The following is a 21,630-nucleotide window of genomic DNA, read 5'->3' on the forward strand; positions in this document are numbered from 1 at the left end:
CCTGGTTTAAATCGTAAAATTTTCGCCCTTTTCCCTTGTCTACGACCATACCACAGGGAAAGCACCGGTTCTCGTCCGATCACCGAAGTTAAGCCCTGTCGGGCGGGGTTAGTACTTGGATGGGTGACCGCCTGGGAATACCCCGTGTTGTAGGCTTCCTTTTTTCCTCTTCTAAAATTTTAAAAACGTGCAATTTGACTTATTTTCTAGCAAATGTGAACAATTTTACTCCGTGGTAGGCACGGGAAACTCCTACAGAATAAAGAAAACGGCAAAAAGACAAGAAATACATCAAAATAAGCCGTAAAACTAGCGCCGAACAGAAAAGATCACTCACGCGCGCGCTTAACGTTCTCTGTCTCGCGCAATTGTTTATGACATCAAATTTACTTCTGTGACATCAAATTATTCGAAGCGGAAAATAGACAAGCGTTTAGAGCAGTTTTGAAGCAAGAAAAAGGCGAGAAAAGGACGCCAACACGGAGAAAAACGATCACACCATCAAACAAAGCTCAACAAACTCGCACGTGAATATTATTACAACGGAATCGAATACATTATAAACGCGGCAAAACAAGAACTTTGAAATCACAGATAAGAAGACGCAAACAAGGTAAATTTAGCCTTTAAACAAATATAATAACGTAGAAATCAACTCACTTTTAGACAGACAATCCTCCTGTTATTATTTTGCTTCCACTGGTTAGCTGCAAACATTCTCCTTTCGATAGTTCGTTCGTTCGATCGAGTCGAGCCAAGCGGGAATAAACCACGCACAGAAGCAAGCTGTTCAAGGCATAAAATTCGAAACAGAAAGGTTACAGACGAGCAAGGACCAAAACGAAAGAAATAAACAGCTCGACAACGTACAAAATACTCACCTTGTCCAGCGCGAAAGCCGTTATTACTTCGTCCGTCCGCCCGCGATCGCCAAACACGTACCCAGTCGTCGCGCCCGGCCCGGACAACTGAAAGAACAAAAGCATGTCACGTAAGTCGATCGTTACTTTAAAACAACTCCATTACACTTCTTCGGGGGCGAGCGCGAACGCAGGCCCCCACTACCAGAAATTATACGCTCGAGTTACCCACATTTGGGGTAATCGCAAGGGTCAACCCAATCGAAGTGCAATGAAAGGGCCTCGCCTTGAGAGGACTGCCTCCTTGATCACAGTACCTCCCGCGTCAGGTAAGTATGAAAAACTCGGCGCAGGCCCACTACCGGAAAACACTCTCTTACCGCTATATCCTTGTGGTAGTGCTTTGCGGGCGCAGCATCACGTCTAGCAGTCGTCTACCTTGCTGTCTACTTGCTTGGTAGGCCTGTGGCTGTGAAAATAAAACACATACCGTACTAGCATTAGAGAGGAGCGGGTTTTTTTTCTTTTTGTTAAATGAAGGTTTCTTCCCCGAGGGGAAGTGGGCCGCACTCGGAGGTAGTGCTATACCGAGGCAACCCGTGGCCGGGACGAGGCAAGCCTCTTTTCCACAGCCCAGTTCCAAAAATCAGTTTAATATATGAGCTACTCAATGAGCAGCGTATCAGATATTAAGCTGATAAGAACAGATACTACACTTGATCTTAGCCAAAAGGCCGAGAAGCGATACCGAACATACCCCTACCTAGGAGGGTGGTCGAGGGTTTCCTCCTTCCAAATATGGTGGACAGTAAATTGTCGCTTACAGAAAGGATCTGTCATTAGGAAAAAGTGCCACAGGTTGACTACTATAGCTGTTAACAGGCAGTGTTTCTAGTGTGCCTTAAGTTCGCACCGAAAAAAAAAATCCAGGCTGTTCTTAACACTAATCGAACAGTTGTGAGGCATTTCTGTTTTAAATCTGTCACACGAACTGTAATCACGTGGATATTGATTGACTGCTTACCATAAAAGCGTTGTATGAAAAGGCTCAGTGATAAATACGTACCGAGTAAACTTGTTAACGTAAACCTAAACACTCAAACCGAATTCTAAAGGAAAGACCTCGTTTCCGTGACTTATTTCTCCCTGGTTTAAATCGTAAAATTTTCGCCCTTTTCCCTTGTCTACGACCATACCACAGGGAAAGCACCGGTTCTCGTCCGATCACCGAAGTTAAGCCCTGTCGGGCGGGGTTAGTACTTGGATGGGTGACCGCCTGGGAATACCCCGTGTTGTAGGCTTCCTTTTTTCCTCTTCTAAAATTTTAAAAACGTGCAATTTGACTTATTTTCTAGCAAATGTGAACAATTTTACTCCGTGGTAGGCACGGGAAACTCCTACAGAATAAAGAAAACGGCAAAAAGACAAGAAATACATCAAAATAAGCCGTAAAACTAGCGCCGAACAGAAAAGATCACTCACGCGCGCGCTTAACGTTCTCTGTCTCGCGCAATTGTTTATGACATCAAATTTACTTCTGTGACATCAAATTATTCGAAGCGGAAAATAGACAAGCGTTTAGAGCAGTTTTGAAGCAAGAAAAAGGCGAGAAAAGGACGCCAACACGGAGAAAAACGATCACACCATCAAACAAAGCTCAACAAACTCGCACGTGAATATTATTACAACGGAATCGAATACATTATAAACGCGGCAAAACAAGAACTTTGAAATCACAGATAAGAAGACGCAAACAAGGTAAATTTAGCCTTTAAACAAATATAATAACGTAGAAATCAACTCACTTTTAGACAGACAATCCTCCTGTTATTATTTTGCTTCCACTGGTTAGCTGCAAACATTCTCCTTTCGATAGTTCGTTCGTTCGATCGAGTCGAGCCAAGCGGGAATAAACCACGCACAGAAGCAAGCTGTTCAAGGCATAAAATTCGAAACAGAAAGGTTACAGACGAGCAAGGACCAAAACGAAAGAAATAAACAGCTCGACAACGTACAAAATACTCACCTTGTCCAGCGCGAAAGCCGTTATTACTTCGTCCGTCCGCCCGCGATCGCCAAACACGTACCCAGTCGTCGCGCCCGGCCCGGACAACTGAAAGAACAAAAGCATGTCACGTAAGTCGATCGTTACTTTAAAACAACTCCATTACACTTCTTCGGGGGCGAGCGCGAACGCAGGCCCCCACTACCAGAAATTATACGCTCGAGTTACCCACATTTGGGGTAATCGCAAGGGTCAACCCAATCGAAGTGCAATGAAAGGGCCTCGCCTTGAGAGGACTGCCTCCTTGATCACAGTACCTCCCGCGTCAGGTAAGTATGAAAAACTCGGCGCAGGCCCACTACCGGAAAACACTCTCTTACCGCTATATCCTTGTGGTAGTGCTTTGCGGGCGCAGCATCACGTCTAGCAGTCGTCTACCTTGCTGTCTACTTGCTTGGTAGGCCTGTGGCTGTGAAAATAAAACACATACCGTACTAGCATTAGAGAGGAGCGGGTTTTTTTTCTTTTTGTTAAATGAAGGTTTCTTCCCCGAGGGGAAGTGGGCCGCACTCGGAGGTAGTGCTATACCGAGGCAACCCGTGGCCGGGACGAGGCAAGCCTCTTTTCCACAGCCCAGTTCCAAAAATCAGTTTAATATATGAGCTACTCAATGAGCAGCGTATCAGATATTAAGCTGATAAGAACAGATACTACACTTGATCTTAGCCAAAAGGCCGAGAAGCGATACCGAACATACCCCTACCTAGGAGGGTGGTCGAGGGTTTCCTCCTTCCAAATATGGTGGACAGTAAATTGTCGCTTACAGAAAGGATCTGTCATTAGGAAAAAGTGCCACAGGTTGACTACTATAGCTGTTAACAGGCAGTGTTTCTAGTGTGCCTTAAGTTCGCACCGAAAAAAAAAATCCAGGCTGTTCTTAACACTAATCGAACAGTTGTGAGGCATTTCTGTTTTAAATCTGTCACACGAACTGTAATCACGTGGATATTGATTGACTGCTTACCATAAAAGCGTTGTATGAAAAGGCTCAGTGATAAATACGTACCGAGTAAACTTGTTAACGTAAACCTAAACACTCAAACCGAATTCTAAAGGAAAGACCTCGTTTCCGTGACTTATTTCTCCCTGGTTTAAATCGTAAAATTTTCGCCCTTTTCCCTTGTCTACGACCATACCACAGGGAAAGCACCGGTTCTCGTCCGATCACCGAAGTTAAGCCCTGTCGGGCGGGGTTAGTACTTGGATGGGTGACCGCCTGGGAATACCCCGTGTTGTAGGCTTCCTTTTTTCCTCTTCTAAAATTTTAAAAACGTGCAATTTGACTTATTTTCTAGCAAATGTGAACAATTTTACTCCGTGGTAGGCACGGGAAACTCCTACAGAATAAAGAAAACGGCAAAAAGACAAGAAATACATCAAAATAAGCCGTAAAACTAGCGCCGAACAGAAAAGATCACTCACGCGCGCGCTTAACGTTCTCTGTCTCGCGCAATTGTTTATGACATCAAATTTACTTCTGTGACATCAAATTATTCGAAGCGGAAAATAGACAAGCGTTTAGAGCAGTTTTGAAGCAAGAAAAAGGCGAGAAAAGGACGCCAACACGGAGAAAAACGATCACACCATCAAACAAAACTCAACAAACTCGCACGTGAATATTATTACAACGGAATCGAATACATTATAAACGCGGCAAAACAAGAACTTTGAAATCACAGATAAGAAGACGCAAACAAGGTAAATTTAGCCTTTAAACAAATATAATAACGTAGAAATCAACTCACTTTTAGACAGACAATCCTCCTGTTATTATTTTGCTTCCACTGGTTAGCTGCAAACATTCTCCTTTCGATAGTTCGTTCGTTCGATCGAGTCGAGCCAAGCGGGAATAAACCACGCACAGAAGCAAGCTGTTCAAGGCATAAAATTCGAAACAGAAAGGTTACAGACGAGCAAGGACCAAAACGAAAGAAATAAACAGCTCGACAACGTACAAAATACTCACCTTGTCCAGCGCGAAAGCCGTTATTACTTCGTCCGTCCGCCCGCGATCGCCAAACACGTACCCAGTCGTCGCGCCCGGCCCGGACAACTGAAAGAACAAAAGCATGTCACGTAAGTCGATCGTTACTTTAAAACAACTCCATTACACTTCTTCGGGGGCGAGCGCGAACGCAGGCCCCCACTACCAGAAATTATACGCTCGAGTTACCCACATTTGGGGTAATCGCAAGGGTCAACCCAATCGAAGTGCAATGAAAGGGCCTCGCCTTGAGAGGACTGCCTCCTTGATCACAGTACCTCCCGCGTCAGGTAAGTATGAAAAACTCGGCGCAGGCCCACTACCGGAAAACACTCTCTTACCGCTATATCCTTGTGGTAGTGCTTTGCGGGCGCAGCATCACGTCTAGCAGTCGTCTACCTTGCTGTCTACTTGCTTGGTAGGCCTGTGGCTGTGAAAATAAAACACATACCGTACTAGCATTAGAGAGGAGCGGGTTTTTTTTCTTTTTGTTAAATGAAGGTTTCTTCCCCGAGGGGAAGTGGGCCGCACTCGGAGGTAGTGCTATACCGAGGCAACCCGTGGCCGGGACGAGGCAAGCCTCTTTTCCACAGCCCAGTTCCAAAAATCAGTTTAATATATGAGCTACTCAATGAGCAGCGTATCAGATATTAAGCTGATAAGAACAGATACTACACTTGATCTTAGCCAAAAGGCCGAGAAGCGATACCGAACATACCCCTACCTAGGAGGGTGGTCGAGGGTTTCCTCCTTCCAAATATGGTGGACAGTAAATTGTCGCTTACAGAAAGGATCTGTCATTAGGAAAAAGTGCCACAGGTTGACTACTATAGCTGTTAACAGGCAGTGTTTCTAGTGTGCCTTAAGTTCGCACCGAAAAAAAAAATCCAGGCTGTTCTTAACACTAATCGAACAGTTGTGAGGCATTTCTGTTTTAAATCTGTCACACGAACTGTAATCACGTGGATATTGATTGACTGCTTACCATAAAAGCGTTGTATGAAAAGGCTCAGTGATAAATACGTACCGAGTAAACTTGTTAACGTAAACCTAAACACTCAAACCGAATTCTAAAGGAAAGACCTCGTTTCCGTGACTTATTTCTCCCTGGTTTAAATCGTAAAATTTTCGCCCTTTTCCCTTGTCTACGACCATACCACAGGGAAAGCACCGGTTCTCGTCCGATCACCGAAGTTAAGCCCTGTCGGGCGGGGTTAGTACTTGGATGGGTGACCGCCTGGGAATACCCCGTGTTGTAGGCTTCCTTTTTTCCTCTTCTAAAATTTTAAAAACGTGCAATTTGACTTATTTTCTAGCAAATGTGAACAATTTTACTCCGTGGTAGGCACGGGAAACTCCTACAGAATAAAGAAAACGGCAAAAAGACAAGAAATACATCAAAATAAGCCGTAAAACTAGCGCCGAACAGAAAAGATCACTCACGCGCGCGCTTAACGTTCTCTGTCTCGCGCAATTGTTTATGACATCAAATTTACTTCTGTGACATCAAATTATTCGAAGCGGAAAATAGACAAGCGTTTAGAGCAGTTTTGAAGCAAGAAAAAGGCGAGAAAAGGACGCCAACACGGAGAAAAACGATCACACCATCAAACAAAGCTCAACAAACTCGCACGTGAATATTATTACAACGGAATCGAATACATTATAAACGCGGCAAAACAAGAACTTTGAAATCACAGATAAGAAGACGCAAACAAGGTAAATTTAGCCTTTAAACAAATATAATAACGTAGAAATCAACTCACTTTTAGACAGACAATCCTCCTGTTATTATTTTGCTTCCACTGGTTAGCTGCAAACATTCTCCTTTCGATAGTTCGTTCGTTCGATCGAGTCGAGCCAAGCGGGAATAAACCACGCACAGAAGCAAGCTGTTCAAGGCATAAAATTCGAAACAGAAAGGTTACAGACGAGCAAGGACCAAAACGAAAGAAATAAACAGCTCGACAACGTACAAAATACTCACCTTGTCCAGCGCGAAAGCCGTTATTACTTCGTCCGTCCGCCCGCGATCGCCAAACACGTACCCAGTCGTCGCGCCCGGCCCGGACAACTGAAAGAACAAAAGCATGTCACGTAAGTCGATCGTTACTTTAAAACAACTCCATTACACTTCTTCGGGGGCGAGCGCGAACGCAGGCCCCCACTACCAGAAATTATACGCTCGAGTTACCCACATTTGGGGTAATCGCAAGGGTCAACCCAATCGAAGTGCAATGAAAGGGCCTCGCCTTGAGAGGACTGCCTCCTTGATCACAGTACCTCCCGCGTCAGGTAAGTATGAAAAACTCGGCGCAGGCCCACTACCGGAAAACACTCTCTTACCGCTATATCCTTGTGGTAGTGCTTTGCGGGCGCAGCATCACGTCTAGCAGTCGTCTACCTTGCTGTCTACTTGCTTGGTAGGCCTGTGGCTGTGAAAATAAAACACATACCGTACTAGCATTAGAGAGGAGCGGGTTTTTTTTCTTTTTGTTAAATGAAGGTTTCTTCCCCGAGGGGAAGTGGGCCGCACTCGGAGGTAGTGCTATACCGAGGCAACCCGTGGCCGGGACGAGGCAAGCCTCTTTTCCACAGCCCAGTTCCAAAAATCAGTTTAATATATGAGCTACTCAATGAGCAGCGTATCAGATATTAAGCTGATAAGAACAGATACTACACTTGATCTTAGCCAAAAGGCCGAGAAGCGATACCGAACATACCCCTACCTAGGAGGGTGGTCGAGGGTTTCCTCCTTCCAAATATGGTGGACAGTAAATTGTCGCTTACAGAAAGGATCTGTCATTAGGAAAAAGTGCCACAGGTTGACTACTATAGCTGTTAACAGGCAGTGTTTCTAGTGTGCCTTAAGTTCGCACCGAAAAAAAAAATCCAGGCTGTTCTTAACACTAATCGAACAGTTGTTAGGCATTTCTGTTTTAAATCTGTCACACGAACTGTAATCACGTGGATATTGATTGACTGCTTACCATAAAAGCGTTGTATGAAAAGGCTCAGTGATAAATACGTACCGAGTAAACTTGTTAACGTAAACCTAAACACTCAAACCGAATTCTAAAGGAAAGACCTCGTTTCCGTGACTTATTTCTCCCTGGTTTAAATCGTAAAATTTTCGCCCTTTTCCCTTGTCTACGACCATACCACAGGGAAAGCACCGGTTCTCGTCCGATCACCGAAGTTAAGCCCTGTCGGGCGGGGTTAGTACTTGGATGGGTGACCGCCTGGGAATACCCCGTGTTGTAGGCTTCCTTTTTTCCTCTTCTAAAATTTTAAAAACGTGCAATTTGACTTATTTTCTAGCAAATGTGAACAATTTTACTCCGTGGTAGGCACGGGAAACTCCTACAGAATAAAGAAAACGGCAACAAGACAAGAAATACATCAAAATAAGCCGTAAAACTAGCGCCGAACAGAAAAGATCACTCACGCGCGCGCTTAACGTTCTCTGTCTCGCGCAATTGTTTATGACATCAAATTTACTTCTGTGACATCAAATTATTCGAAGCGGAAAATAGACAAGCGTTTAGAGCAGTTTTGAAGCAAGAAAAAGGCGAGAAAAGGACGCCAACACGGAGAAAAACGATCACACCATCAAACAAAGCTCAACAAACTCGCACGTGAATATTATTACAACGGAATCGAATACATTATAAACGCGGCAAAACAAGAACTTTGAAATCACAGATAAGAAGACGCAAACAAGGTAAATTTAGCCTTTAAACAAATATAATAACGTAGAAATCAACTCACTTTTAGACAGACAATCCTCCTGTTATTATTTTGCTTCCACTGGTTAGCTGCAAACATTCTCCTTTCGATAGTTCGTTCGTTCGATCGAGTCGAGCCAAGCGGGAATAAACCACGCACAGAAGCAAGCTGTTCAAGGCATAAAATTCGAAACAGAAAGGTTACAGACGAGCAAGGACCAAAACGAAAGAAATAAACAGCTCGACAACGTACAAAATACTCACCTTGTCCAGCGCGAAAGCCGTTATTACTTCGTCCGTCCGCCCGCGATCGCCAAACACGTACCCAGTCGTCGCGCCCGGCCCGGACAACTGAAAGAACAAAAGCATGTCACGTAAGTCGATCGTTACTTTAAAACAACTCCATTACACTTCTTCGGGGGCGAGCGCGAACGCAGGCCCCCACTACCAGAAATTATACGCTCGAGTTACCCACATTTGGGGTAATCGCAAGGGTCAACCCAATCGAAGTGCAATGAAAGGGCCTCGCCTTGAGAGGACTGCCTCCTTGATCACAGTACCTCCCGCGTCAGGTAAGTATGAAAAACTCGGCGCAGGCCCACTACCGGAAAACACTCTCTTACCGCTATATCCTTGTGGTAGTGCTTTGCGGGCGCAGCATCACGTCTAGCAGTCGTCTACCTTGCTGTCTACTTGCTTGGTAGGCCTGTGGCTGTGAAAATAAAACACATACCGTACTAGCATTAGAGAGGAGCGGGTTTTTTTTTCTTTTGTTAAATGAAGGTTTCTTCCCCGAGGGGAAGTGGGCCGCACTCGGAGGTAGTGCTATACCGAGGCAACCCGTGGCCGGGACGAGGCAAGCCTCTTTTCCACAGCCCAGTTCCAAAAATCAGTTTAATATATGAGCTACTCAATGAGCAGCGTATCAGATATTAAGCTGATAAGAACAGATACTACACTTGATCTTAGCCAAAAGGCCGAGAAGCGATACCGAACATACCCCTACCTAGGAGGGTGGTCGAGGGTTTCCTCCTTCCAAATATGGTGGACAGTAAATTGTCGCTTACAGAAAGGATCTGTCATTAGGAAAAAGTGCCACAGGTTGACTACTATAGCTGTTAACAGGCAGTGTTTCTAGTGTGCCTTAAGTTCGCACCGAAAAAAAAAATCCAGGCTGTTCTTAACACTAATCGAACAGTTGTTAGGCATTTCTGTTTTAAATCTGTCACACGAACTGTAATCACGTGGATATTGATTGACTGCTTACCATAAAAGCGTTGTATGAAAAGGCTCAGTGATAAATACGTACCGAGTAAACTTGTTAACGTAAACCTAAACACTCAAACCGAATTCTAAAGGAAAGACCTCGTTTCCGTGACTTATTTCTCCCTGGTTTAAATCGTAAAATTTTCGCCCTTTTCCCTTGTCTACGACCATACCACAGGGAAAGCACCGGTTCTCGTCCGATCACCGAAGTTAAGCCCTGTCGGGCGGGGTTAGTACTTGGATGGGTGACCGCCTGGGAATACCCCGTGTTGTAGGCTTCCTTTTTTCCTCTTCTAAAATTTTAAAAACGTGCAATTTGACTTATTTTCTAGCAAATGTGAACAATTTTACTCCGTGGTAGGCACGGGAAACTCCTACAGAATAAAGAAAACGGCAAAAAGACAAGAAATACATCAAAATAAGCCGTAAAACTAGCGCCGAACAGAAAAGATCACTCACGCGCGCGCTTAACGTTCTCTGTCTCGCGCAATTGTTTATGACATCAAATTTACTTCTGTGACATCAAATTATTCGAAGCGGAAAATAGACAAGCGTTTAGAGCAGTTTTGAAGCAAGAAAAAGGCGAGAAAAGGACGCCAACACGGAGAAAAACGATCACACCATCAAACAAAACTCAACAAACTCGCACGTGAATATTATTACAACGGAATCGAATACATTATAAACGCGGCAAAACAAGAACTTTGAAATCACAGATAAGAAGACGCAAACAAGGTAAATTTAGCCTTTAAACAAATATAATAACGTAGAAATCAACTCACTTTTAGACAGACAATCCTCCTGTTATTATTTTGCTTCCACTGGTTAGCTGCAAACATTCTCCTTTCGATAGTTCGTTCGTTCGATCGAGTCGAGCCAAGCGGGAATAAACCACGCACAGAAGCAAGCTGTTCAAGGCATAAAATTCGAAACAGAAAGGTTACAGACGAGCAAGGACCAAAACGAAAGAAATAAACAGCTCGACAACGTACAAAATACTCACCTTGTCCAGCGCGAAAGCCGTTATTACTTCGTCCGTCCGCCCGCGATCGCCAAACACGTACCCAGTCGTCGCGCCCGGCCCGGACAACTGAAAGAACAAAAGCATGTCACGTAAGTCGATCGTTACTTTAAAACAACTCCATTACACTTCTTCGGGGGCGAGCGCGAACGCAGGCCCCCACTACCAGAAATTATACGCTCGAGTTACCCACATTTGGGGTAATCGCAAGGGTCAACCCAATCGAAGTGCAATGAAAGGGCCTCGCCTTGAGAGGACTGCCTCCTTGATCACAGTACCTCCCGCGTCAGGTAAGTATGAAAAACTCGGCGCAGGCCCACTACCGGAAAACACTCTCTTACCGCTATATCCTTGTGGTAGTGCTTTGCGGGCGCAGCATCACGTCTAGCAGTCGTCTACCTTGCTGTCTACTTGCTTGGTAGGCCTGTGGCTGTGAAAATAAAACACATACCGTACTAGCATTAGAGAGGAGCGGGTTTTTTTTCTTTTTGTTAAATGAAGGTTTCTTCCCCGAGGGGAAGTGGGCCGCACTCGGAGGTAGTGCTATACCGAGGCAACCCGTGGCCGGGACGAGGCAAGCCTCTTTTCCACAGCCCAGTTCCAAAAATCAGTTTAATATATGAGCTACTCAATGAGCAGCGTATCAGATATTAAGCTGATAAGAACAGATACTACACTTGATCTTAGCCAAAAGGCCGAGAAGCGATACCGAACATACCCCTACCTAGGAGGGTGGTCGAGGGTTTCCTCCTTCCAAATATGGTGGACAGTAAATTGTCGCTTACAGAAAGGATCTGTCATTAGGAAAAAGTGCCACAGGTTGACTACTATAGCTGTTAACAGGCAGTGTTTCTAGTGTGCCTTAAGTTCGCACCGAAAAAAAAAATCCAGGCTGTTCTTAACACTAATCGAACAGTTGTTAGGCATTTCTGTTTTAAATCTGTCACACGAACTGTAATCACGTGGATATTGATTGACTGCTTACCATAAAAGCGTTGTATGAAAAGGCTCAGTGATAAATACGTACCGAGTAAACTTGTTAACGTAAACCTAAACACTCAAACCGAATTCTAAAGGAAAGACCTCGTTTCCGTGACTTATTTCTCCCTGGTTTAAATCGTAAAATTTTCGCCCTTTTCCCTTGTCTACGACCATACCACAGGGAAAGCACCGGTTCTCGTCCGATCACCGAAGTTAAGCCCTGTCGGGCGGGGTTAGTACTTGGATGGGTGACCGCCTGGGAATACCCCGTGTTGTAGGCTTCCTTTTTTCCTCTTCTAAAATTTTAAAAACGTGCAATTTGACTTATTTTCTAGCAAATGTGAACAATTTTACTCCGTGGTAGGCACGGGAAACTCCTACAGAATAAAGAAAACGGCAACAAGACAAGAAATACATCAAAATAAGCCGTAAAACTAGCGCCGAACAGAAAAGATCACTCACGCGCGCGCTTAACGTTCTCTGTCTCGCGCAATTGTTTATGACATCAAATTTACTTCTGTGACATCAAATTATTCGAAGCGGAAAATAGACAAGCGTTTAGAGCAGTTTTGAAGCAAGAAAAAGGCGAGAAAAGGACGCCAACACGGAGAAAAACGATCACACCATCAAACAAAGCTCAACAAACTCGCACGTGAATATTATTACAACGGAATCGAATACATTATAAACGCGGCAAAACAAGAACTTTGAAATCACAGATAAGAAGACGCAAACAAGGTAAATTTAGCCTTTAAACAAATATAATAACGTAGAAATCAACTCACTTTTAGACAGACAATCCTCCTGTTATTATTTTGCTTCCACTGGTTAGCTGCAAACATTCTCCTTTCGATAGTTCGTTCGTTCGATCGAGTCGAGCCAAGCGGGAATAAACCACGCACAGAAGCAAGCTGTTCAAGGCATAAAATTCGAAACAGAAAGGTTACAGACGAGCAAGGACCAAAACGAAAGAAATAAACAGCTCGACAACGTACAAAATACTCACCTTGTCCAGCGCGAAAGCCGTTATTACTTCGTCCGTCCGCCCGCGATCGCCAAACACGTACCCAGTCGTCGCGCCCGGCCCGGACAACTGAAAGAACAAAAGCATGTCACGTAAGTCGATCGTTACTTTAAAACAACTCCATTACACTTCTTCGGGGGCGAGCGCGAACGCAGGCCCCCACTACCAGAAATTATACGCTCGAGTTACCCACATTTGGGGTAATCGCAAGGGTCAACCCAATCGAAGTGCAATGAAAGGGCCTCGCCTTGAGAGGACTGCCTCCTTGATCACAGTACCTCCCGCGTCAGGTAAGTATGAAAAACTCGGCGCAGGCCCACTACCGGAAAACACTCTCTTACCGCTATATCCTTGTGGTAGTGCTTTGCGGGCGCAGCATCACGTCTAGCAGTCGTCTACCTTGCTGTCTACTTGCTTGGTAGGCCTGTGGCTGTGAAAATAAAACACATACCGTACTAGCATTAGAGAGGAGCGGGTTTTTTTTCTTTTTGTTAAATGAAGGTTTCTTCCCCGAGGGGAAGTGGGCCGCACTCGGAGGTAGTGCTATACCGAGGCAACCCGTGGCCGGGACGAGGCAAGCCTCTTTTCCACAGCCCAGTTCCAAAAATCAGTTTAATATATGAGCTACTCAATGAGCAGCGTATCAGATATTAAGCTGATAAGAACAGATACTACACTTGATCTTAGCCAAAAGGCCGAGAAGCGATACCGAACATACCCCTACCTAGGAGGGTGGTCGAGGGTTTCCTCCTTCCAAATATGGTGGACAGTAAATTGTCGCTTACAGAAAGGATCTGTCATTAGGAAAAAGTGCCACAGGTTGACTACTATAGCTGTTAACAGGCAGTGTTTCTAGTGTGCCTTAAGTTCGCACCGAAAAAAAAAATCCAGGCTGTTCTTAACACTAATCGAACAGTTGTTAGGCATTTCTGTTTTAAATCTGTCACACGAACTGTAATCACGTGGATATTGATTGACTGCTTACCATAAAAGCGTTGTATGAAAAGGCTCAGTGATAAATACGTACCGAGTAAACTTGTTAACGTAAACCTAAACACTCAAACCGAATTCTAAAGGAAAGACCTCGTTTCCGTGACTTATTTCTCCCTGGTTTAAATCGTAAAATTTTCGCCCTTTTCCCTTGTCTACGACCATACCACAGGGAAAGCACCGGTTCTCGTCCGATCACCGAAGTTAAGCCCTGTCGGGCGGGGTTAGTACTTGGATGGGTGACCGCCTGGGAATACCCCGTGTTGTAGGCTTCCTTTTTTCCTCTTCTAAAATTTTAAAAACGTGCAATTTGACTTATTTTCTAGCAAATGTGAACAATTTTACTCCGTGGTAGGCACGGGAAACTCCTACAGAATAAAGAAAACGGCAACAAGACAAGAAATACATCAAAATAAGCCGTAAAACTAGCGCCGAACAGAAAAGATCACTCACGCGCGCGCTTAACGTTCTCTGTCTCGCGCAATTGTTTATGACATCAAATTTACTTCTGTGACATCAAATTATTCGAAGCGGAAAATAGACAAGCGTTTAGAGCAGTTTTGAAGCAAGAAAAAGGCGAGAAAAGGACGCCAACACGGAGAAAAACGATCACACCATCAAACAAAGCTCAACAAACTCGCACGTGAATATTATTACAACGGAATCGAATACATTATAAACGCGGCAAAACAAGAACTTTGAAATCACAGATAAGAAGACGCAAACAAGGTAAATTTAGCCTTTAAACAAATATAATAACGTAGAAATCAACTCACTTTTAGACAGACAATCCTCCTGTTATTATTTTGCTTCCACTGGTTAGCTGCAAACATTCTCCTTTCGATAGTTCGTTCGTTCGATCGAGTCGAGCCAAGCGGGAATAAACCACGCACAGAAGCAAGCTGTTCAAGGCATAAAATTCGAAACAGAAAGGTTACAGACGAGCAAGGACCAAAACGAAAGAAATAAACAGCTCGACAACGTACAAAATACTCACCTTGTCCAGCGCGAAAGCCGTTATTACTTCGTCCGTCCGCCCGCGATCGCCAAACACGTACCCAGTCGTCGCGCCCGGCCCGGACAACTGAAAGAACAAAAGCATGTCACGTAAGTCGATCGTTACTTTAAAACAACTCCATTACACTTCTTCGGGGGCGAGCGCGAACGCAGGCCCCCACTACCAGAAATTATACGCTCGAGTTACCCACATTTGGGGTAATCGCAAGGGTCAACCCAATCGAAGTGCAATGAAAGGGCCTCGCCTTGAGAGGACTGCCTCCTTGATCACAGTACCTCCCGCGTCAGGTAAGTATGAAAAACTCGGCGCAGGCCCACTACCGGAAAACACTCTCTTACCGCTATATCCTTGTGGTAGTGCTTTGCGGGCGCAGCATCACGTCTAGCAGTCGTCTACCTTGCTGTCTACTTGCTTGGTAGGCCTGTGGCTGTGAAAATAAAACACATACCGTACTAGCATTAGAGAGGAGCGGGTTTTTTTTCTTTTTGTTAAATGAAGGTTTCTTCCCCGAGGGGAAGTGGGCCGCACTCGGAGGTAGTGCTATACCGAGGCAACCCGTGGCCGGGACGAGGCAAGCCTCTTTTCCACAGCCCAGTTCCAAAAATCAGTTTAATATATGAGCTACTCAATGAGCAGCGTATCAGATATTAAGCTGATAAGAACAGATACTACACTTGATCTTAGCCAAAAGGCCGAGAAGCGATACCGAACATACCCCTACCTAGGAGGGTGGTCGAGGGTTTCCTCCTTCCAAATATGGTGGACAGTAAATTGTCGCTTACAGAAAGGATCTGTCATTAGGAAAAAGTGCCACAGGTTGACTACTATAGCTGTTAACAGGCAGTGTTTCTAGTGTGCCTTAAGTTCGCACCGAAAAAAAAAATCCAGGCTGTTCTTAACACTAATCGAACAGTTGTTAGGCATTTCTGTTTTAAATCTGTCACACGAACTGTAATCACGTGGATATTGATTGACTGCTTACCATAAAAGCGTTGTATGAAAAGGCTCAGTGATAAATACGTACCGAGTAAACTTGTTAACGTAAACCTAAACACTCAAACCGAATTCTAAAGGAAAGACCTCGTTTCCGTGACTTATTTCTCCCTGGTTTAAATCGTAAAATTTTCGCCCTTTTCCCTTGTCTACGACCATACCACAGGGAAAGCACCGGTTCTCGTCCGATCACCGAAGTTAAGCCCTGTCGGGCGGGGTTAGTACTTGGATGGGTGACCGCCTGGGAATACCCCGTGTTGTAGGCTTCCTTTTTTCCTCTTCTAAAATTTTAAAAACGTGCAATTTGACTTATTTTCTAGCAAATGTGAACAATTTTACTCCGTGGTAGGCACGGGAAACTCCTACAGAATAAAGAAAACGGCAACAAGACAAGAAATACATCAAAATAAGCCGTAAAACTAGCGCCGAACAGAAAAGATCACTCACGCGCGCGCTTAACGTTCTCTGTCTCGCGCAATTGTTTATGACATCAAATTTACTTCTGTGACATCAAATTATTCGAAGCGGAAAATAGACAAGCGTTTAGAGCAGTTTTGAAGCAAGAAAAAGGCGAGAAAAGGACGCCAACACGGAGAAAAACGATCACACCATCAAACAAAGCTCAACAAACTCGCACGTGAATATTATTACAACGGAATCGAATACATTATAAACGCGGCAAAACAAGAACTTTGAAATCACAGATAAGAAGACGCAAACAAGGTAAATTTAGCCTTTAAACAAATATAATAACGTAGAAATCAACTCACTTTTAGACAGACAATCCTCCTGTTATTATTTTGCTTCCACTGGTTAGCTGCAAACATTCTCCTTTCGATAGTTCGTTCGTTCGATCGAGTCGAGCCAAGCGGGAATAAACCACGCACAGAAGCAAGCTGTTCAAGGCATAAAATTCGAAACAGAAAGGTTACAGACGAGCAAGGACCAAAACGAAAGAAATAAACAGCTCGACAACGTACAAAATACTCACCTTGTCCAGCGCGAAAGCCGTTATTACTTCGTCCGTCCGCCCGCGATCGCCAAACACGTACCCAGTCGTCGCGCCCGGCCCGGACAACTGAAAGAACAAAAGCATGTCACGTAAGTCGATCGTTACTTTAAAACAACTCCATTACACTTCTTCGGGGGCGAGCGCGAACGCAGGCCCCCACTACCAGAAATTATACGCTCGAGTTACCCACATTTGGGGTAATCGCAAGGGTCAACCCAATCGAAGTGCAATGAAAGGGCCTCGCCTTGAGAGGACTGCCTCCTTGATCACAGTACCTCCCGCGTCAGGTAAGTATGAAAAACTCGGCGCAGGCCCACTACCGGAAAACACTCTCTTACCGCTATATCCTTGTGGTAGTGCTTTGCGGGCGCAGCATCACGTCTAGCAGTCGTCTACCTTGCTGTCTACTTGCTTGGTAGGCCTGTGGCTGTGAAAATAAAACACATACCGTACTAGCATTAGAGAGGAGCGGGTTTTTTTTCTTTTTGTTAAATGAAGGTTTCTTCCCCGAGGGGAAGTGGGCCGCACTCGGAGGTAGTGCTATACCGAGGCAACCCGTGGCCGGGACGAGGCAAGCCTCTTTTCCACAGCCCAGTTCCAAAAATCAGTTTAATATATGAGCTACTCAATGAGCAGCGTATCAGATATTAAGCTGATAAGAACAGATACTACACTTGATCTTAGCCAAAAGGCCGAGAAGCGATACCGAACATACCCCTACCTAGGAGGGTGGTCGAGGGTTTCCTCCTTCCAAATATGGTGGACAGTAAATTGTCGCTTACAGAAAGGATCTGTCATTAGGAAAAAGTGCCACAGGTTGACTACTATAGCTGTTAACAGGCAGTGTTTCTAGTGTGCCTTAAGTTCGCACCGAAAAAAAAAATCCAGGCTGTTCTTAACACTAATCGAACAGTTGTTAGGCATTTCTGTTTTAAATCTGTCACACGAACTGTAATCACGTGGATATTGATTGACTGCTTACCATAAAAGCGTTGTATGAAAAGGCTCAGTGATAAATACGTACCGAGTAAACTTGTTAACGTAAACCTAAACACTCAAACCGAATTCTAAAGGAAAGACCTCGTTTCCGTGACTTATTTCTCCCTGGTTTAAATCGTAAAATTTTCGCCCTTTTCCCTTGTCTACGACCATACCACAGGGAAAGCACCGGTTCTCGTCCGATCACCGAAGTTAAGCCCTGTCGGGCGGGGTTAGTACTTGGATGGGTGACCGCCTGGGAATACCCCGTGTTGTAGGCTTCCTTTTTTCCTCTTCTAAAATTTTAAAAACGTGCAATTTGACTTATTTTCTAGCAAATGTGAACAATTTTACTCCGTGGTAGGCACGGGAAACTCCTACAGAATAAAGAAAACGGCAACAAGACAAGAAATACATCAAAATAAGCCGTAAAACTAGCGCCGAACAGAAAAGATCACTCACGCGCGCGCTTAACGTTCTCTGTCTCGCGCAATTGTTTATGACATCAAATTTACTTCTGTGACATCAAATTATTCGAAGCGGAAAATAGACAAGCGTTTAGAGCAGTTTTGAAGCAAGAAAAAGGCGAGAAAAGGACGCCAACACGGAGAAAAACGATCACACCATCAAACAAAGCTCAACAAACTCGCACGTGAATATTATTACAACGGAATCGAATACATTATAAACGCGGCAAAACAAGAACTTTGAAATCACAGATAAGAAGACGCAAACAAGGTAAATTTAGCCTTTAAACAAATATAATAACGTAGAAATCAACTCACTTTTAGACAGACAATCCTCCTGTTATTATTTTGCTTCCACTGGTTAGCTGCAAACATTCTCCTTTCGATAGTTCGTTCGTTCGATCGAGTCGAGCCAAGCGGGAATAAACCACGCACAGAAGCAAGCTGTTCAAGGCATAAAATTCGAAACAGAAAGGTTACAGACGAGCAAGGACCAAAACGAAAGAAATAAACAGCTCGACAACGTACAAAATACTCACCTTGTCCAGCGCGAAAGCCGTTATTACTTCGTCCGTCCGCCCGCGATCGCCAAACACGTACCCAGTCGTCGCGCCCGGCCCGGACAACTGAAAGAACAAAAGCATGTCACGTAAGTCGATCGTTACTTTAAAACAACTCCATTACACTTCTTCGGGGGCGAGCGCGAACGCAGGCCCCCACTACCAGAAATTATACGCTCGAGTTACCCACATTTGGGGTAATCGCAAGGGTCAACCCAATCGAAGTGCAATGAAAGGGCCTCGCCTTGAGAGGACTGCCTCCTTGATCACAGTACCTCCCGCGTCAGGTAAGTATGAAAAACTCGGCGCAGGCCCACTACCGGAAAACACTCTCTTACCGCTATATCCTTGTGGTAGTGCTTTGCGGGCGCAGCATCACGTCTAGCAGTCGTCTACCTTGCTGTCTACTTGCTTGGTAGGCCTGTGGCTGTGAAAATAAAACACATACCGTACTAGCATTAGAGAGGAGCGGGTTTTTTTTCTTTTTGTTAAATGAAGGTTTCTTCCCCGAGGGGAAGTGGGCCGCACTCGGAGGTAGTGCTATACCGAGGCAACCCGTGGCCGGGACGAGGCAAGCCTCTTTTCCACAGCCCAGTTCCAAAAATCAGTTTAATATATGAGCTACTCAATGAGCAGCGTATCAGATATTAAGCTGATAAGAACAGATACTACACTTGATCTTAGCCAAAAGGCCGAGAAGCGATACCGAACATACCCCTACCTAGGAGGGTGGTCGAGGGTTTCCTCCTTCCAAATATGGTGGACAGTAAATTGTCGCTTACAGAAAGGATCTGTCATTAGGAAAAAGTGCCACAGGTTGACTACTATAGCTGTTAACAGGCAGTGTTTCTAGTGTGCCTTAAGTTCGCACCGAAAAAAAAAATCCAGGCTGTTCTTAACACTAATCGAACAGTTGTTAGGCATTTCTGTTTTAAATCTGTCACACGAACTGTAATCACGTGGATATTGATTGACTGCTTACCATAAAAGCGTTGTATGAAAAGGCTCAGTGATAAATACGTACCGAGTAAACTTGTTAACGTAAACCTAAACACTCAAACCGAATTCTAAAGGAAAGACCTCGTTTCCGTGACTTATTTCTCCCTGGTTTAAATCGTAAAATTTTCGCCCTTTTCCCTTGTCTACGACCATACCACAGGGAAAGCACCGGTTCTCGTCCGATCACCGAAGTTAAGCCCTGTCGGGCGGGGTTAGTACTTGGATGGGTGACCGCCTGGGAATACCCCGTGTTGTAGGCTTCCTTTTTTCCTCTTCTAAAATTTTAAAAACGTGCAATTTGACTTATTTTCTAGCAAATGTGAACAATTTTACTCCGTGGTAGGCACGGGAAACTCCTACAGAATAAAGAAAACGGCAACAAGACAAGAAATACATCAAAATAAGCCGTAAAACTAGCGCCGAACAGAAAAGATCACTCACGCGCGCGCTTAACGTTCTCTGTCTCGCGCAATTGTTTATGACATCAAATTTACTTCTGTGACATCAAATTATTCGAAGCGGAAAATAGACAAGCGTTTAGAGCAGTTTTGAAGCAAGAAAAAGGCGAGAAAAGGACGCCAACACGGAGAAAAACGATCACACCATCAAACAAAGCTCAACAAACTCGCACGTGAATATTATTACAACGGAATCGAATACATTATAAACGCGGCAAAACAAGAACTTTGAAATCACAGATAAGAAGACGCAAACAAGGTAAATTTAGCCTTTAAACAAATATAATAACGTAGAAATCAACTCACTTTTAGACAGACAATCCTCCTGTTATTATTTTGCTTCCACTGGTTAGCTGCAAACATTCTCCTTTCGATAGTTCGTTCGTTCGATCGAGTCGAGCCAAGCGGGAATAAACCACGCACAGAAGCAAGCTGTTCAAGGCATAAAATTCGAAACAGAAAGGTTACAGACGAGCAAGGACCAAAACGAAAGAAATAAACAGCTCGACAACGTACAAAATACTCACCTTGTCCAGCGCGAAAGCCGTTATTACTTCGTCCGTCCGCCCGCGATCGCCAAACACGTACCCAGTCGTCGCGCCCGGCCCGGACAACTGAAAGAACAAAAGCATGTCACGTAAGTCGATCGTTACTTTAAAACAACTCCATTACACTTCTTCGGGGGCGAGCGCGAACGCAGGCCCCCACTACCAGAAATTATACGCTCGAGTTACCCACATTTGGGGTAATCGCAAGGGTCAACCCAATCGAAGTGCAATGAAAGGGCCTCGCCTTGAGAGGACTGCCTCCTTGATCACAGTACCTCCCGCGTCAGGTAAGTATGAAAAACTCGGCGCAGGCCCACTACCGGAAAACACTCTCTTACCGCTATATCCTTGTGGTAGTGCTTTGCGGGCGCAGCATCACGTCTAGCAGTCGTCTACCTTGCTGTCTACTTGCTTGGTAGGCCTGTGGCTGTGAAAATAAAACACATACCGTACTAGCATTAGAGAGGAGCGGGTTTTTTTTCTTTTTGTTAAATGAAGGTTTCTTCCCCGAGGGGAAGTGGGCCGCACTCGGAGGTAGTGCTATACCGAGGCAACCCGTGGCCGGGACGAGGCAAGCCTCTTTTCCACAGCCCAGTTCCAAAAATCAGTTTAATATATGAGCTACTCAATGAGCAGCGTATCAGATATTAAGCTGATAAGAACAGATACTACACTTGA

General features: G+C 44.6%; 1 protein-coding gene, 32 non-coding genes and 1 pseudogene across 42 annotated transcripts; 11 read left to right on the forward strand and 23 right to left on the reverse strand.

The window, feature by feature from the left end:
• The first annotated feature begins 37 nt into the window (after positions 1-37).
• LOC144640439 (5S ribosomal RNA) lies at positions 38-156 on the forward strand. Its single transcript, XR_013568371.1, has one exon. It is a non-coding gene; the product is annotated as a 5S ribosomal RNA (ribosomal RNA).
• Positions 157-1,028: 872 nt separating this feature from the next.
• LOC144640426 (uncharacterized) lies at positions 1,029-21,618 on the reverse strand. Of its 10 annotated transcripts, none has more exons than XR_013568359.1 (12): positions 20,932-21,618; positions 20,711-20,836; positions 18,706-19,374; positions 16,701-17,369; positions 14,696-15,364; positions 12,691-13,359; positions 10,686-11,354; positions 8,681-9,349; positions 6,676-7,344; positions 4,671-5,339; positions 2,666-3,334; positions 1,029-1,329 (listed from the first exon to the last, which is right to left on the reverse strand). XR_013568359.1 is itself a non-coding variant. In XM_078499580.1 (12 exons), the coding sequence occupies exons 10-12, from the start codon at positions 2,989-2,991 to the stop codon at positions 1,243-1,245; spliced, it is 318 nt and encodes a 105-aa protein (XP_078355706.1). In that variant the 5' UTR covers positions 2,992-3,334; positions 4,671-5,339; positions 6,676-7,344; positions 8,681-9,349; positions 10,686-11,354; positions 12,691-13,359; positions 14,696-15,364; positions 16,701-17,369; positions 18,706-19,374; positions 20,711-21,618; the 3' UTR covers positions 1,029-1,242. The 10 variants fall into 10 exon arrangements, 1 of the variants encoding a protein (XP_078355706.1); XR_013568362.1 differs by having other exon boundaries at positions 18,706-18,831; positions 18,927-19,374; positions 20,711-21,618; XR_013568363.1 differs by having other exon boundaries at positions 16,701-16,826; positions 16,922-17,369; positions 20,711-21,618.
• Positions 1,034-1,197, reverse strand: LOC144640446 (U1 spliceosomal RNA). Its single transcript, XR_013568378.1, has one exon. It is a non-coding gene; the product is annotated as a U1 spliceosomal RNA (small nuclear RNA).
• Positions 1,415-1,606, reverse strand: LOC144640459 (U2 spliceosomal RNA). Its single transcript, XR_013568391.1, has one exon. It is a non-coding gene; the product is annotated as a U2 spliceosomal RNA (small nuclear RNA).
• Positions 2,043-2,161, forward strand: LOC144640449 (5S ribosomal RNA). The gene has a single exon (XR_013568381.1). It is a non-coding gene; the product is annotated as a 5S ribosomal RNA (ribosomal RNA).
• LOC144640447 (U1 spliceosomal RNA) lies at positions 3,039-3,202 on the reverse strand. The gene has a single exon (XR_013568379.1). It is a non-coding gene; the product is annotated as a U1 spliceosomal RNA (small nuclear RNA).
• On the reverse strand, positions 3,420-3,611 carry LOC144640460 (U2 spliceosomal RNA). Its single transcript, XR_013568392.1, has one exon. It is a non-coding gene; the product is annotated as a U2 spliceosomal RNA (small nuclear RNA).
• On the forward strand, positions 4,048-4,166 carry LOC144640461 (5S ribosomal RNA). Its single transcript, XR_013568393.1, has one exon. It is a non-coding gene; the product is annotated as a 5S ribosomal RNA (ribosomal RNA).
• LOC144640448 (U1 spliceosomal RNA) lies at positions 5,044-5,207 on the reverse strand. Its single transcript, XR_013568380.1, has one exon. It is a non-coding gene; the product is annotated as a U1 spliceosomal RNA (small nuclear RNA).
• On the reverse strand, positions 5,425-5,616 carry LOC144640462 (U2 spliceosomal RNA). The gene has a single exon (XR_013568394.1). It is a non-coding gene; the product is annotated as a U2 spliceosomal RNA (small nuclear RNA).
• LOC144640471 (5S ribosomal RNA) lies at positions 6,053-6,171 on the forward strand. Its single transcript, XR_013568402.1, has one exon. It is a non-coding gene; the product is annotated as a 5S ribosomal RNA (ribosomal RNA).
• LOC144640450 (U1 spliceosomal RNA) lies at positions 7,049-7,212 on the reverse strand. The gene has a single exon (XR_013568382.1). It is a non-coding gene; the product is annotated as a U1 spliceosomal RNA (small nuclear RNA).
• LOC144640463 (U2 spliceosomal RNA) lies at positions 7,430-7,621 on the reverse strand. The gene has a single exon (XR_013568395.1). It is a non-coding gene; the product is annotated as a U2 spliceosomal RNA (small nuclear RNA).
• Positions 8,058-8,176, forward strand: LOC144640472 (5S ribosomal RNA). The gene has a single exon (XR_013568403.1). It is a non-coding gene; the product is annotated as a 5S ribosomal RNA (ribosomal RNA).
• On the reverse strand, positions 9,054-9,217 carry LOC144640451 (U1 spliceosomal RNA). Its single transcript, XR_013568383.1, has one exon. It is a non-coding gene; the product is annotated as a U1 spliceosomal RNA (small nuclear RNA).
• Positions 9,435-9,626, reverse strand: LOC144640464 (U2 spliceosomal RNA). Its single transcript, XR_013568396.1, has one exon. It is a non-coding gene; the product is annotated as a U2 spliceosomal RNA (small nuclear RNA).
• Positions 10,063-10,181, forward strand: LOC144640440 (5S ribosomal RNA). The gene has a single exon (XR_013568372.1). It is a non-coding gene; the product is annotated as a 5S ribosomal RNA (ribosomal RNA).
• Positions 11,059-11,222, reverse strand: LOC144640452 (U1 spliceosomal RNA). Its single transcript, XR_013568384.1, has one exon. It is a non-coding gene; the product is annotated as a U1 spliceosomal RNA (small nuclear RNA).
• Positions 11,440-11,631, reverse strand: LOC144640465 (U2 spliceosomal RNA). Its single transcript, XR_013568397.1, has one exon. It is a non-coding gene; the product is annotated as a U2 spliceosomal RNA (small nuclear RNA).
• LOC144640441 (5S ribosomal RNA) lies at positions 12,068-12,186 on the forward strand. Its single transcript, XR_013568373.1, has one exon. It is a non-coding gene; the product is annotated as a 5S ribosomal RNA (ribosomal RNA).
• Positions 13,064-13,227, reverse strand: LOC144640453 (U1 spliceosomal RNA). Its single transcript, XR_013568385.1, has one exon. It is a non-coding gene; the product is annotated as a U1 spliceosomal RNA (small nuclear RNA).
• Positions 13,445-13,636, reverse strand: LOC144640466 (U2 spliceosomal RNA). The gene has a single exon (XR_013568398.1). It is a non-coding gene; the product is annotated as a U2 spliceosomal RNA (small nuclear RNA).
• Positions 14,073-14,191, forward strand: LOC144640442 (5S ribosomal RNA). The gene has a single exon (XR_013568374.1). It is a non-coding gene; the product is annotated as a 5S ribosomal RNA (ribosomal RNA).
• LOC144640454 (U1 spliceosomal RNA) lies at positions 15,069-15,232 on the reverse strand. Its single transcript, XR_013568386.1, has one exon. It is a non-coding gene; the product is annotated as a U1 spliceosomal RNA (small nuclear RNA).
• Positions 15,450-15,641, reverse strand: LOC144640467 (U2 spliceosomal RNA). Its single transcript, XR_013568399.1, has one exon. It is a non-coding gene; the product is annotated as a U2 spliceosomal RNA (small nuclear RNA).
• Positions 16,078-16,196, forward strand: LOC144640443 (5S ribosomal RNA). The gene has a single exon (XR_013568375.1). It is a non-coding gene; the product is annotated as a 5S ribosomal RNA (ribosomal RNA).
• On the reverse strand, positions 17,074-17,237 carry LOC144640455 (U1 spliceosomal RNA). The gene has a single exon (XR_013568387.1). It is a non-coding gene; the product is annotated as a U1 spliceosomal RNA (small nuclear RNA).
• Positions 17,455-17,646, reverse strand: LOC144640468 (U2 spliceosomal RNA). The gene has a single exon (XR_013568400.1). It is a non-coding gene; the product is annotated as a U2 spliceosomal RNA (small nuclear RNA).
• Positions 18,083-18,201, forward strand: LOC144640444 (5S ribosomal RNA). The gene has a single exon (XR_013568376.1). It is a non-coding gene; the product is annotated as a 5S ribosomal RNA (ribosomal RNA).
• LOC144640456 (U1 spliceosomal RNA) lies at positions 19,079-19,242 on the reverse strand. Its single transcript, XR_013568388.1, has one exon. It is a non-coding gene; the product is annotated as a U1 spliceosomal RNA (small nuclear RNA).
• LOC144640469 (U2 spliceosomal RNA) lies at positions 19,460-19,651 on the reverse strand. The gene has a single exon (XR_013568401.1). It is a non-coding gene; the product is annotated as a U2 spliceosomal RNA (small nuclear RNA).
• Positions 20,088-20,206, forward strand: LOC144640445 (5S ribosomal RNA). Its single transcript, XR_013568377.1, has one exon. It is a non-coding gene; the product is annotated as a 5S ribosomal RNA (ribosomal RNA).
• On the reverse strand, positions 21,084-21,247 carry LOC144640458 (U1 spliceosomal RNA). Its single transcript, XR_013568390.1, has one exon. It is a non-coding gene; the product is annotated as a U1 spliceosomal RNA (small nuclear RNA).
• LOC144640470 (U2 spliceosomal RNA) lies at positions 21,465-21,630 on the reverse strand (annotated as a pseudogene).

The sequence above is a fragment of the Oculina patagonica genome, unplaced genomic scaffold (assembly GCF_052425735.1).
Source record: "Oculina patagonica isolate OP01 unplaced genomic scaffold, crgOcupat unplaced3, whole genome shotgun sequence".
In the NCBI taxonomy this organism is placed as follows: Eukaryota; Metazoa; Cnidaria; class Anthozoa; order Scleractinia; family Oculinidae; genus Oculina; species Oculina patagonica.

Excerpts from the sequence above, each read along its gene's own strand:
- LOC144640426 (XM_078499580.1), bottom strand. The coding sequence starts at position 2,991 with ATGCTTTTGTTCTTTCAGTTGTCCGGGCCGGGCGCGACGACTGGGTAC. Across the intron at positions 2,792-2,886 it reads CGGCTTTCGCGCTGGACAAG|CTTGCTTCTGTGCGTGGTTT; the intron begins GTGAGTATTTTG and ends TGCCTTGAACAG. Across the intron at positions 1,330-2,665 it reads GGAGGATTGTCTGTCTAAAA|CCACAGGCCTACCAAGCAAG; the intron begins GTGAGTTGATTT and ends TTATTTTCACAG.